The sequence below is a fragment of the Panthera leo genome, chromosome D1 (assembly GCF_018350215.1).
Source record: "Panthera leo isolate Ple1 chromosome D1, P.leo_Ple1_pat1.1, whole genome shotgun sequence".
In the NCBI taxonomy this organism is placed as follows: Eukaryota; Metazoa; Chordata; class Mammalia; order Carnivora; family Felidae; genus Panthera; species Panthera leo.
In genome coordinates this window covers 58,758,331-58,771,867 of record NC_056688.1, presented here as the reverse complement: position 1 = coordinate 58,771,867, position 13,537 = coordinate 58,758,331, and the positions used below count along the sequence as shown (strand labels likewise).

Genomic DNA, 13,537 nt, shown 5'->3' with positions numbered 1-13,537 from the left:
TCCTGAACTGTTGCCAGGTGCTGTTCTAGGTCTGAAGACAGAGCTGGGATCAAAGCTGACTTGGTCCTGGCTCTCCTGAAGTTTATAGCCTGGTTGGAAATACAGATCAAAACCAACACAAACACAGGAACAAGAACCTCTCTGGAGCGATAAGGGCTCTGAAAGGAAGAACAATTAGTTGATGTTGTAGATGCTGATGGGAATAGAGGCTATTTCAGATTGGATGAACAGGGAAGATCTTCCGAAAAAAGGGGTTGTGCCAGCTCTTAAAAGTTCTGAAGGAAGAGGCTCCTGGGTGGCTCATTCAGTTGAGTGTCCAACTCTCGATTTCAGCTTAGGTCATGATCTCACAGTTTGTGGGTTTAAGCCCTACGTCAGGCCCTGTGCTGGCAGCATGGGACCTGCTTGGGATTCTCTCTCTCCCTTTCTCTCTGCCCCTCCCCCACTCTCTCTAAAAAAAAAAAAAAAATTAAATAACGTTTCTGAAGGAAGAGCACCAGGAATAGAGAATATCCAGGGCAAAGGTACCAACATAGGAATGAGTTAGACAGTTATTTCAGTGTTGTGAATAAGGCTTTGTTCACAGGGTAAAAAGAGGTAAGTTCAGAGATGTGAGCAGGAGCCAGAGCAAGCAGGGCATTGAAGGCCATGATAAAGGTTTTGAGATTTGCTTTCAATATGCTGGAATATACTGGAACACCCTTTGAAGGTTTTTTTTTGTTTTTGTTTTTTTGGTTTTTTTGGAGGGTTTTAAGTAAGAATAACATGAGCTGATTTAGGTTTTTAAGTAATCACTTTGGCTTCTAGGAGACACCTAACCCAGGTCTAAGTTTCAAACTACAGTTGACCCATGAACAACATGGGGGTTAGGTGCACCAACCCAATCCCTGAACAGTAAAAAATCCACATGTAACTTTTGACTCCCCTAAAACCTAACTACTAATAGCCTACTGTTGACCAGAAGCCTTACTAATAACATAAACAGTTGATTAACACATAGTTTATATTTGTATTATATACTGTATTTTATTTTGTAAAATTTATTTATTTATTTTGAGAGAGAGACAGTGCAAGCAGGGAGGAGGCAGAGAGAGAGAGGGAGAGAGAGAATCCCAAACAGGGTCCCCACTGCCAGTGCAGAGTCAGATGCAGGGCTCGAACACATGACACTGTGAGATCATGACCTGAGCCAAAACCAAAAGTTGGACGCCTAACCGACTGAGCCATCCAGGCACCCCTATATACTGTATTTTAACAATACAGTAAGCTAGAGAAAAAATGTTATTAAGAAAATCATAAGGAAGAGAAAATACATTTACAGTGATGTGCAGCCACAAGCAGATAGTTAAGGAAGGATTCTTGAAATGTTTTCAGTGCAAAAAGGCGCGTTTATTATAGCACGGGGACAGGACCTATGAGCAGAAAGAGCTGCACTTGTGTTTGTGAGGAGTGACTGATTAAATACTTTTTAGTTAGTGGGGGTTAGGGATAGTGTAAGTCTGTAAGGAATTTGGAAACAAGGCTTCCAGGACTTTGAGGAGCCAGCAGTGGCTAAGATAAGGTTATGTGCCACTGTCTACTAAAACATTAGTCTTGAGACCCTTCAGATGTATACTTGCGGGCCATATGCTTGTTAGGTAATTGCTAACGTACATCTTGGGAGGTATTTATGGCTATAAGAGGAAAAGTAACTCTAACACTAACAAGAGCAAAGCTATATTGGTAAAATATAGGTAAAAGGAAGTCCTTGAGGGAGCTGTAGGAGTGTTACAATCTGTATGCCTCAGGAGTTCTGCCTGGAGACTATGAGCAACAGAGCCACAACAAGGCCTGGCCTTTGTTTCTTTTTCTCCCATCATACAGTACTGTATTTATTGAAAAAAAAATCCGTGTATCAGTGGACCTGTGGAGTTCAAACCCATATTGCTCAAGGGCCAACTACATATTCTCAAGTGCATTAAGACTCTGAATTATGATATAGTCACTTTTTATATATATTGGTCACCAAATCATATTTTTATTACATAAAGATAAATGAAACAGCATATTAAATGTGAAAAATGTTTTGTCATATACTATGAATGTTCTTTAAGATTTTACGTGAACTTTATAACACAATCTTTCATATTCTAAAGATAGAAGATAGATATTTTTAGCCAAAATCAATCACTTCTTTATCAGACTATTCAAAAATGACAAATTATTTTAAATTTCCTAGGACTGTTTTGTGAATCAAAAAGGGTTAGGACCCCCTCACCCCAAACTGACTCTTCACCTGAGAGAAATAGCATCTCTGCGCCTTACAGCCAAGCAGAGCCCTGTTAACACATCCTTCAATGCACACAGCCCCAGTTCCTCTGATGGTGTCCCCGGGCACCTGAGAGTCAGACAGGTGGATTCCTAAAAGGAATTCATCACTGTCACCAACTGGCTCTAGCTTTCCATGGTACCATGCCCTTTTCCTGTGTATGCCTTCTGGTGAATGCTACTACCCGCACCCAGCCCTTCAACAGACAGGCTAGGCTTGGACTGGGGCTGAGGTCAGAAAGGCCTTAACTCAATGAAGGGGCAGGAAAGTTTTCCTAGAGGAGGTGACCCATGAGTAGGAGCCTAAAGGGGAAGGTGTTCCAAAGGAACTTGTACAAAGGAAATGAGGGTCAGAGGCAATGACATGTGGGTGACTGAACTCAGTTCACAGTAATTTCAAAGCACAGCAGGGTACATTGTCCTGGGGTGTCATTGGCATCTACTGCTTTCCAAGTCCTGTGACCCATCCCCATGGGCATCTCAAAAGACCTATCACCTCCAGGGCCTGTGTGGCTCCCCAACATTGCCCAGTTTCTCTCCATCTCCTGGGGAATGGACAGGTCTGCATTTACTCATTGAGAGCAGGGCCTGCTGGGGCCTTAGAGTGTACCCAGGGGTGAGGCTGGGTCCAGTGAATCCCTCCTTTCATTCTTCACACCAGATATGTCTGCAGAGCTCTGGACAGGGATCTTGCTGGAGACAGGTTTGTTGTTGTTGTTGTTGTTGTTGTTGTTGTTTTTAAGTTTATGTATTTATTTTGAGAGAGAGCATGCCTGTGCAAGCAGGGGAGGGGCAGAGAGAGAGAGAGAGAGAGAGAGAGAGAGAGAGAGAGAGAAAGAGAATACCAAGCAGGTTCTGCACTGTCAGGCTGTCAGTCCTACGTGGGGTTTGAGCTCAAGAACCATGAGACATGACCTGAGCCAGATCAAGAGTAGGATGCTCAACCGACTGAGCCACCAGGGCGACTGACAGTTTTATCACAGTTCCCTACAACCCATGATTCACTGTCAAGTGTACCTGCAAGAGACGTTGCTACTCTTCCAGAGGTCGCCCCTGGAGCGAACTGTTGAGCCCTGAGGCAGGACATTGGGCTGCTGGCCAGGTTAGCCACCCACTCCTGTGCAACCTCAAGTCAGATGCTTTTCCCTTCTGGGCGAGGGATTTGCCAGATGAAATCAGCTGCATCCTTTCACTCTCAGGGACCTCAATTTTTTCGGGGCGAAGAACTGAGCCCCTAAGCCCTGCTCTCCACAAGGGCTTTTCTGCCTCCTGTCCTTCCACGAGTTTCTGTCCCCTGGGACTTTTTATATCATGGAACCTCTGTACTTGTTCTTCCCTCTGCCTGGAATCCTTTTCGCTCTTCTGGCCAACACCTATTTCAGCCCTCAGTCCTAACTCAAATGCGGTCATTTCCCAGAGAGCATTGCCTCTTCCCTTCAGTCCCTTCCTCCTCTGTGCTGCAACTCGCCGTCACGCTGTGTGCGCCTCACGTCCGTGTCGCCTCTCCTCACAGATCTTGAGCACCTCGAGGGCAGGGTCCGAGTATGAGGGGTCTCTAGCTCAGAGGGCAGCTTGTCCAGGCGGGCCGTGGGCGATCTTCCGTTACTTCTGAACTCGTCCAGGCGCGGAGGGGTTAATGACCCGGCCCGGGAGTGTGCCCACAGGCCTGGGGGAAGCCGCCCAGAGCCCGCGACTTCCATCACCGCATATTGCCGCGGACAGCAATGGGAGCCCCGACGTAGGTGAGGATTTTTGGTGCGATCCGGGTGGTGTAGACCCTGGTGGGGGCGGCTTCCCCCCATATTAGCGTTGCTTTCTCCCCCCAGCAGACGCTCTTAGTACAATCCGGGGATTCCCCGCCGCTGCCGCCCCCTGACGTCACGGAGTCCCCCGAGGCCCCGCCCCGGTTTCGCCTGCTTCCGCGGGAGGTGCGCGCGGTGCAGGCGCGGGAGCTGCCATGGAGGGGCCCGGCGCCCCCGGTGTCCCCTGGAAACGCCACATAGTGCGGCAGCTTCGGCAGCGGGACCGCACGCAAAAGGCACTCTTCCTGGAACTGGTGCCTGCCTGTGAGTGCGCCACGGGGGCTTGGAAGATGGCAGTGGAGGGGATGGGGCTCCGGGCGCGGACGGAGTGTTGTCTGGCTCCTCGGGCTGTCACCCGTGTGCAGCAATGCCTTCTCGCCTCCAAAGCTTCGGTCCGTTACACCTCTGCCTGGCCAGCATTCCCGCGCTTCCCAGTCCAGGTTCTGCTTAGAGCCCCTTCCTGGACGGAGCTCCCTCCTGGTGCTCCTGCCCTCCTCTCTCCTCAGGGGGCGGCCTCTCCCCATGCTGGGCTTCCTGGGCATGGCTTCGTTAGCGAGTGTGGGTGTTTTAGGGTCTCTATGCTTCTTCCCTTTCCCGTGCGGCCCCCAGGGTACAACCCAAGTCAATTCATTTGGTCCCTGTGGCCCAGTGAAAGAATTCCAGAGTAGCTGGAGATTCTAAACTCTGAATCTCTTAGGGAGGAAGCTCAGAGTCCCAGGCTTTGCCACTGACAAGTGATCCTGGCTCAGGTTTTTGGAGCACTTCTGTGCTTAGGCAACTGAAGCCTCTAGAGAGAACTGGCTGCTGGTGAACCCAAGAAGTCATACTCTCACAGGTGTTTCTGGGGCGCTGGTCAGGAGTGGGTATGGCAGTTCAAGCCAGGATGAACAGGTGTACATTTGTGTGAGTGCCTCTGGTCATTCAAGATTGTACGTCTGGGGTGGAAAGTCCAACCACTATTCCTCCAGCTCCATCACTGGTCCTAATTTTAGCTGCTGCTTAACCATCTCCCCCCGCTCCCCCAAACTGAATTTGCTGCTTTTGTCCTGGGTGATTTCCCTGCAGCCTTCTAGGCTGCTGGTCCTCTCCCTGAGGGACGTGAGGCCAGCCTCACTTCTCCACTGCTCTGATGGACAATGGAACCATCCAACTTGAGGGAAGAGCCTCCCCTCCCTCCCCATCCTCCAGCTGCAATTTGTGTGACTCTGGAGGGCTGAGATCAGACAGTGAAGCTCTAGTCTTCTCTGTGGTCTTGGGTGGGTTATATCCTTAAACCACCAATTTCTCACCCATAAATTAGGCAAACAGCATCTTTAGAGTTGCTGGGAAGTCAGTGCAGTGCCCTGGGGGCTGGGTTGGGGTTTTGTGTAAGAATTGGCCAGTGACCTAAGTTAAATGTGACAGGCAGGGGACTGGGTGAAGGAAATTTGCTGAGGAGCCAAACCTGGGATTACCACCCCCACCCTACCCTGAAACTGGTGAGAAAGAGGAAGTGAGTGTGGTGGGGGTAGAGGGAGACATTCCAGGGTCTGTAGCAAAAACTACCAAACTCAAGGAGGTCTGCTACATAATTGTTCAAGGACTTTCTCTTCTGGCCTGGAGGAAACTTACTTACCCCAACTGTGGGAAAGACAGGACTGTTTTTTAGTGTACAAAGTAAGAGGCCCTGGAGGGGAAGTAATTTACCAAAGGCCACTAGCAGGTGGAGCTTGGTGTGTTTCATCATTCTTTGGGGCAAAGCCTTGCTCTGGGGCAAGACTGAATCAATCTCTGGCCCCTTCCTTCCCTCAGGACCCTGAGTGGGCAGTGAGGCCAGCCATATACTTCCCCAGTGGTGGTTGTCTTTCTCTGTCCTCAGGAGAGTAGGTTTCCTGGGAGGGCCTGTGGGCAGATGCTGTAAGGAAGGTCTGCCAGGGCTGAAGGTCTGGTAGAGCTACACAGACACCCCTCAGGCAAAGGGCAGCGCCCAGACTGTCAGCACCTCCCTCATTCTGCATCTCTGGGTATGCAGACTCCAGGTTATGCCTGGAGTCTGTTGCAAGTGTCTGTCTCTGTCCCAGGTTCACCCTCTTGCACCCCTAGATAACCGTCTCCTAGAGAAGGCTGAATTGTTGGCCCGGATCTCAGAGAAGCTGCAGCCAGAGCCAAATGATGCCACTCCTGCTACCCACCAGGGCCCCTGGTGAGTGTATGTGTATACCTGGTTATGATGAGCTGCCTGTGCCTGGGTCCTGCCCCCACTGCCTGTCCTGGGTTCATTCTCTCTGGCACCTCATTGGTCCTTAACTGCTACCCAGAGGAGGGAGGAAGTGGACTCTTGAGGCTTCTTCCAAGCCAGCTGCTTAGAATGGCCTTTCTCCACCACCCTGCTCAATCCAGCTCCGCATTTGTCTCATCTCTTCCCTTTCCACGCCCACACTCCTGCCTTTTCTCCTCTTCTCTTTTTGTCTTCTTACCCTTACCTGATGCAGACAGAAAGGGTCTTTGCTACATATTCCAAAGGGAGAGTAGGGTCTTGCTACATATTCCAAAGGGGGAATGAAGATGAGAACCAGGAATGGGCTGGGCCTCAGAGTTTGGAGGTGTTTTAAAAAAACTTTAAAAAAAAAATATTTATTTACTCTTGAGGGAGAGAGACAGAGTGTGAACAGGGGAGGGACAGAGAAAGAGGGAGACACAGAATCCAAAGCAGGCTCCAGGCTTCGAGCTGTCAGCACAGAGCCTGATGCAGGGCTCGAACTCACGAATCACAAGATCATGAGCTGAGCTGAAGTTGTATGCTTACCTGACAGAGCCACCCAGGTGCCCCATGGGAGGTGCTTCTTGAGGAGGGTCCTGGCTAGGTAACCCAAGGCCTGGGGAAATCCCAGAGCAGAGGAGTCATGGGTAGTTCCAGTTTTTGGAGACTTGCTCTTTCTTCTGCTGGCTTTCTGGCTTCCACCCTCTGCAGGTGAAAGTTCATGGCTTTGGTTTCAGGCTTTTTGTGTGCATCCTGTGGGTGAATGGAGGGACAATGAATGCCACTCTTATTGGTTGACAGGGAGGAGGAATCGGAGCCCGATTCAGACCAAGTCCCTTCACCAACCACTCTGAGGATGAAGTGGCAAGAGGAGGAGGAGGGGCTCCGGCTGGTCTGTGGTGAGGTAGGCTGGGCAGGGGTCTGAGAGAGAATGGGGTGGAGCCACAATCCAGGACTTTGGGTGGTCCAAGGGGTCCAGCAAACAAGGGACATTCTCCAACTCTGGTGCCAGAGTGCTCTCTAGTTTGGTTCTGGCAGCCCAGTTCGGGTCTTCAACAGCAGCTAGAGGATGTGAGGTAGAGCTCAGAGAGGAGTATGAGGAGTATGAGGCAAGGCCAGACGACCTCTGTTCCCCCTTCCAGACCGTCCTGCCTGCTCTGTTCACAGCTTGCCTCACCAACCCCAGGGTCTAGCACCTGCTGATGCACAGCACGAGTTTGCAGACCAAATGAGTAAGGTGGTCCACCTCCACATGGCAGGGTGTGCTACCTCCACCTGACACTGCTGCCCCCACCCTATGGTGTCTCTTGTCTTCTGTTTCACCACACCATCCAGGTTTCCTCTCATTTCTGTAGCAGTTACTTCTAAGCTTCCTTCTTTGTCTCCTTCCCTCCTCCCTACAGATGTGGGTGTTCCTTGGAGGTAGGGTGGGTTCACTGACTCCTGTGGCCTCAAAGACTTTCTCTGTTTGCTTATTCCCAGACTTGTCTCTAGCCTGGCCTTCTCTCATGAGCTCCACAGTCTTTGTTCAGCTGGTCTTTGGACATCACATCTAAAATTAGACTCACCATATCCCCCATAATATATGGCCAGCAGCACATTGAGAGGTGACTCCTGCAGGCATTGGGCTAAAACATTATTTCAGCTATTCGTTTACAACTTTAGAGCAGGAAACAGGCTTAGAGAAGTGGAGTCAGGATTTGAACACCCTTCCACATGAATCCACCTTCTCTGATCCCCATCCATTCTTTCAACAAAGATTTATTGACAATAGTTATATTGTCACAGGCACAGGATAAGAACAAGACCCGGCCCCATGGAGCTTCCAGTACATTGGAGGAAACTGATAGGCCATAAACACATGCCCAGTTACAGCATGCCACATTACTTGCCCAACTAGTGTGGGAATGGAGCTAGGAACCCAGTGAGAGCCTCTCCCTCAGAGCCCTGTTGTAGTTGCAACTTGACATTTGTGGCACTTTCTGGGCTGTGAGATCCCCAAGGCCTTGGGACGCCTGTGGTTTGCTTCCACTGATCCCTGGGGTCTGTCTCCACAGTCCATTCTAATGAATATTTGTGAACTAAATGATGGATGAGGTAGCCCTCCCTCCCCAACTGGCAGTCACTGGGCTGCAAACTCAGGGGGGACCTCTGGTCTCTCCCAGCGCTCCATCGTCAGCTAGTCACCAGCTCATTGATCCTACCTTCAAATCCACCAAGTCTCTGTTGGCTTGGCCCAAGTACCCTCATCCTTTCCTGGATGATCTCTCCCTTGGCACGCCCATCCATTCTCTGCACAGCGCACAGAGTGATATATTTAATAATAAAAAGATCTCCCTTAAAAAAAGACAATACACACAAACATGCTCGTTGTAAACATTTCAAGAAAACAGAAGCCCATAGAATAAAGAAGTGAAACCCCCTTCACTATCTCTCCCATTGTCAGTTTGGTATATATCCTCTAGAACCCTTTAGCCTGCCTTCCCAGTGGAGTTCTCTAGCCCCCTGTTGCATTTCCTGCCACTCTCCAATCTCTGACCTTATGGTCCCCTTTGTCTGGGACACTTTCACAAATGTCTTGCCCTTAGCACTCTCTCCCTGGCACTTCCTCAGACTCACACCAGTGTGTGTTCCCACTGGATATGCCAGGGGATGGGGAGCGGCTTTTTCTGTAATTCTTAGTACTGTTTCACATATCACAACAAGCATTAATCATTATTTTAACTTTTTTGGGAAGTAATTATAGATTCATGGGAAGTAGCAAAGACTGGCTACATCTTGTGTAACTATAGTACACACAATGAGGAAACTGATATTGGTATGAAATGTACATATATTTCTTTGTCATGTTGTTCCCTATGTGGATTTGTGCAAGATACAGCCTAATTTAATGACCACAAAGATCTCTGTCTTGCTATCCTTTTTGAGTTTTTCACAACTCAACCCTCTCCCCCAACCATCCCTAGCCTGTCAACCACTAATCTGTTTTCCATCTGTATTATTTGGATTTTGAAAAGCATCCCCAAAATATTGAATAACAAAGCATTAATGAAAGTAAAATGACAGGTGAGGAAGCAGAAGTGGAGGTCAGACTGCTCAGTGCTGAAAGGAATTACAAACGTTAGAAATTGGGCCAGCTAGGAAAGTAGGCACATGCAGGACCACTCATTTAGGAAGATGTGTCAGTGCAGGTGAGTAGCACTAACCTTGTTCTTCAATTCATCCCTCACCAGGCCCATGTGAGAAAGAACACAGGAACAGGTTAGCAACCAGGGCCCCAGCCTCAGTTATTTCCTATGTTCCTCGTGTCACCTAGTAGGAACTGCTCCGCCTGAGGTCCGTCTTTCCCACTGACCCCTCAGCTCTAAAAAGTGGAACTTGAGCTGGGCGCCTGGGTGGCTCAGTTGGTTGAGCATCTGACTTCTGCTCAGGTCATGATCTCATGATTTGTGAGGTTGAGCCCCACATCAGGCTCACTGCTGTCAGCACAGAGCCTACTTTGGATCCTCTGTCTGCCCCCCCCCGCCCCTCCCCCACTCATTCTCTCTCTCTCTCTCTCTCTCTCTCTCTCTCTCTTTCTCTCTCTGTCTCTGTCTCAAATACATATTTAAGGGGCACCTGGGTGGCTCAGTCGGTTAAGCGTCCAACTTTGGCTCAGGTCATGATCTCGCAATTTGTGGGTTTGAGCCCTGCGTTGGGCTCTGTGTTGACAGCTCAGAGCGTGGAGCCTGCTTCAGATTCTGTGTCTCCCTCTCTCTCTGCTTCTGTCTCTCTCTCTCTCTCTCTCAAAAATAAATAAATATTAAAAAAATAAATATTAAAAAAAAAGTGGGACTTGAGCTTTGTCTGTGGCTTTCCAGCTCTTGCTTGAAGGACTGTTTTGAATGAGGCAGGGGTATGGATGAGGTAACCCTCACCCCCACTCTTGGGCTGGGGGCAGCTCCAGCATTCAGTCTGGGCTCCGTGCTCCCAGAGTCTATTCTTGTTCTTGCCTTTGTGCCTCTGCTTAGGGCTCCTTGTTGCTCTCAGGGATCTATGTTGGGTAGGTCAGGGGTTAGAGAAGTGGGAAACAGAGCCCACATCCCTGGAGCCTTTTCTGTAGATCTGTCCTGTACTTGGAGCATAATGTTAGGTGGCCTGGGTTCACCCATCAGCTCTGCCGCTTAGCTGTGTAATTTTGTCAAGATCCTAAACCTCTCTGCGCCAATGTCCTCTTCTGTAATATGGGGAAAGTGGCAGGACCTGGTGTGGTTATGGTGATTAAGAGAGTTAATACATATATAGTACTCAGAACAAGGCATGACACACGTGCCATATAAACGTTTACTATTACCTGAAATATTACTCCTAATATTACCCTGTGAGGTAAGCACTATCATTCCCATTTTACAGGTGAGGAAACAGTAGGTTCAGAGAGGTTAAATGACTACCCCGGGGTCACACAGAAAATAAGTGGCACTGCCAGGACTGAAACTCAGGTGAAACTCCAGAGCCTAAAGGCCCTTCCATTGTTCCACAAAAGCAGTAGGGCGTTCCTGTGCAGGATCCTAAACGTATCTGAGTCTCTGCTTTCTTTTCAGTTAGGGGCGGGTGGGTAGAGTAGCAGAGTCTGTCCCATCAGCCTCCACTGGGGGAGGTGCTGGGGGCACGTTGGGAGCCCTGCAGAGGCGCCCACGCCCACCCAACTGCGGGCCCCGACCACCCCCAGATGGCCTACCAGGTGGTGGAGAAGAGGGCAGCCCTGGGCGCCCTGGAGTCGACGCTGGAGGAGCGGCAGAGCAGGTGAGGCGCCGCCAGGGCGAGGGGGACCGCGCCCATCTCTGGGTGGCTCGGGGCCATCTCTGCCCGGGGACGGGGTGACCCTGCGTGTCTCCAGCACGGCCCGAGGGCTTTCCCCACGTATTGGGCTCTGCGGCCCCGAACGGCAGGCCTGAGTGGGAGACGTGATTGGAGTCTTGGCTTTGCTCCCAGCCTGACCGCGTGACATGGGCAAGTCCGTCCGCCTCTGAGACCCGCTCTCACTGGGCGATGACGGAGAGTCTCTCCCTTACCCCCTCCTCCAGGCTGGCGGCTCTGGAGGCCCGCGTGGCGCAGCTGCAGGAGGCGCGGGCGCAGCAGACCCGGCACCTGGACGTGCAGCGGGCGCTGAACGTAGCGCAGCGGGCGGCGTACGAGGGGCTCCGCGCGCAAGCCGGGCTCCAGGAGGCGGCCTTGCGTAGGCACGAGGAGGAGGCACGTGACCTGCTGGAGTGGCTCGTGCAGCGCAAGGCGCGCGCTGCCGCCGAGCGCAACCTGCGCAATGAGCGCCACGAGAGGTGAGCGCGCCGGGCCCCGCCCCTCGGAGACTCGAGCGTCGTGCTCCTTTGGGGGCGGGCACGGTCCGAGCTTCACTGCCCCGCCTCGTGGCGCGTCAGGGCGGGATCCGGCTCTCGGGACGCTTTTCTTCCCGCAGGGCCAAGCAGGCGCGGATGTCCCTGGAGCTAAAGAAGGCTGCCAAGCGGACAGTGAGCATCAGCGAGTAAGAGTCGGGGTGCGCCAGGTCCTGCCCGCCGAGGGTTTGCAGCCCGCTCTTCCCCGCGTGCTCTAAAGCGCTCTTTTCTCTGACTTCTGCCTGCAATTCTACCCTGTCCCCCACGTGTCCGCAAGAGGCTCCCACCTAGACTGAGCGCACAGGACACGTGCAGACTCGTGTGGTCTGAGAAGCCCAAACGCCTGCCCGCACAGACTGCTTTCAGTGTTGGGCGCCGGGGCGGGGCGGGGGGCGGGTCAGGGAGGGGCTGGTCCCTTGGCCTTACTGAGTTTCACCCCCTCTCCCAGGAGTCCAAAGACTGTAGGTGATGGGATCAGAGAGATGGCTGAGACTGTGACCCTGGCTGCTGAGCCCCTATCCCTGGAGACTGAGGCTGGTGAGAAGTGGAAGAGGCCCTTCAGGTGAGGACTGTCCCAGAGCTCTGAGCCGGGCCCCACTCTGGAGTCTCTTCTAGGGCCTTGGGGCCACCTCTTGGGCTGAGAGGGGCTTGGGAGACGCCGCAGTACAGGTCACACCTCCCAGGACGGGTCTGACCTCCAGTGCTTGGAGTCTCTTAGGATCATTGCGGCCTTAGGGACTCCAGCGCCTCTTTCTCTCCTTCTCAGGACTAGAGCTCTGGGGGTGGGGTGTCAGGTTGCTGAAAGGGTGTCACCAGGAGGGAGCCTGTGGGGAAGGCCCAGGACTCAGCTGTCACAGGCGTGTGTGTAGGCATAGGTGTATAAGCACATGTACTCACATGGACGTGAGAGCACATGTGTGTACACACCTGGGGGAGCATATTGGAGTACGTGTGAACATGTGAGCATGTATAGGTGTGAGCTCACGTGGACTGCTGAAGCCCACAGATTGGGGCTTCAGTCCGTGAGGGCCCCTCCCCTCAGTCTCCCCCATTTGTCTCCATTTATCTGTCATTGAAACTGCCTCCCCCCCCCCCCCCCCCCCCCCCCCCCCCCCCCGCACCCATCCTTGCTCCATTCCCCAGCCTGAAGGCTTCTCTTTCAGCCCTTCCTTGCAGATCACTGGTGTCCATGCCTGGGGGCAGTGAAAGAACTTTGGGGAGGAGCTTGAAATGCTGGTCCTGAAAGTTCTTGGTAGCCTTTGTGGGCCAAGTCATCCCAGGACACACCCTCTTCTGGGCATTATTTTTAATGTTTGTTTGTTTTTAATTTTTGAGAGAGAGCGGGCACTAGCAGGGGAGGGGCAAAAAGAGAGAAGGAGCCAGAGGATCAAGAGCAGGCTCTGTGTTGACAGCAGTGAGCCCCTGTGGGGCTCGAACTCACAAACTGTGAGATCATGACCTGAGGCGAAGTCAGATGCTCAACGGAGTGAGCCACCCAGGTGCCCCTCTTGTGGGCATTTTTGAGGTCACTCAGCAAGCTTAGGTTTTACCACCCCCGGTAACTCCAGCCTTGTGGTATCCCAGCCTCAGGGTACCTTCACCCTTTCCCCCGTAGGCCCCAGCTCAGCCTTCCCAGAACTTTTTGTGGGGGGGGCATTTGGGTGGTGAGGCAGTTCTTACCATCATGGTGGAAACTTTGGGAGACTTCATTGCCACATCCCTCCCTGCCTCCACCTTCCTGGGACTGCTCCGGGTCATCGTATTCTCCTGGTCTCGGAGGAACCAAGTTCTTGTCCCAGGCTCGAGTGGCTGTGAGCCTC

General features: G+C 51.8%; 1 protein-coding gene across 7 annotated transcripts in view; it reads left to right on the top strand.

Moving 5' to 3' along the window:
• The first annotated feature begins 3,774 nt into the window (after nucleotides 1–3,774).
• Nucleotides 3,775–13,537, top strand: part of ATG16L2 (autophagy related 16 like 2) — a 31,983-nt gene continuing 22,220 nt past the window's right edge. For 6 of the 7 annotated variants that reach the window (XM_042906967.1, XM_042906968.1, XM_042906970.1 and 3 more), the window contains exons 1-8: nucleotides 3,775–4,049; nucleotides 4,137–4,373; nucleotides 6,192–6,291; nucleotides 7,150–7,252; nucleotides 11,057–11,130; nucleotides 11,412–11,663; nucleotides 11,801–11,866; nucleotides 12,166–12,279. In XM_042906967.1, coding sequence (XP_042762901.1) covers nucleotides 4,265–4,373; nucleotides 6,192–6,291; nucleotides 7,150–7,252; nucleotides 11,057–11,130; nucleotides 11,412–11,663; nucleotides 11,801–11,866; nucleotides 12,166–12,279 — 818 coding nt within the window. In that variant the 5' untranslated portion in view covers nucleotides 3,775–4,049; nucleotides 4,137–4,264. Of the gene's footprint in view, nucleotides 4,050–4,133; nucleotides 4,374–6,191; nucleotides 6,292–7,149; nucleotides 7,253–11,056; nucleotides 11,131–11,411; nucleotides 11,664–11,800; nucleotides 11,867–12,165; nucleotides 12,280–13,537 lie in introns of all 7 variants that reach the window. The other variant, XM_042906965.1, reaches the window with a different exon arrangement.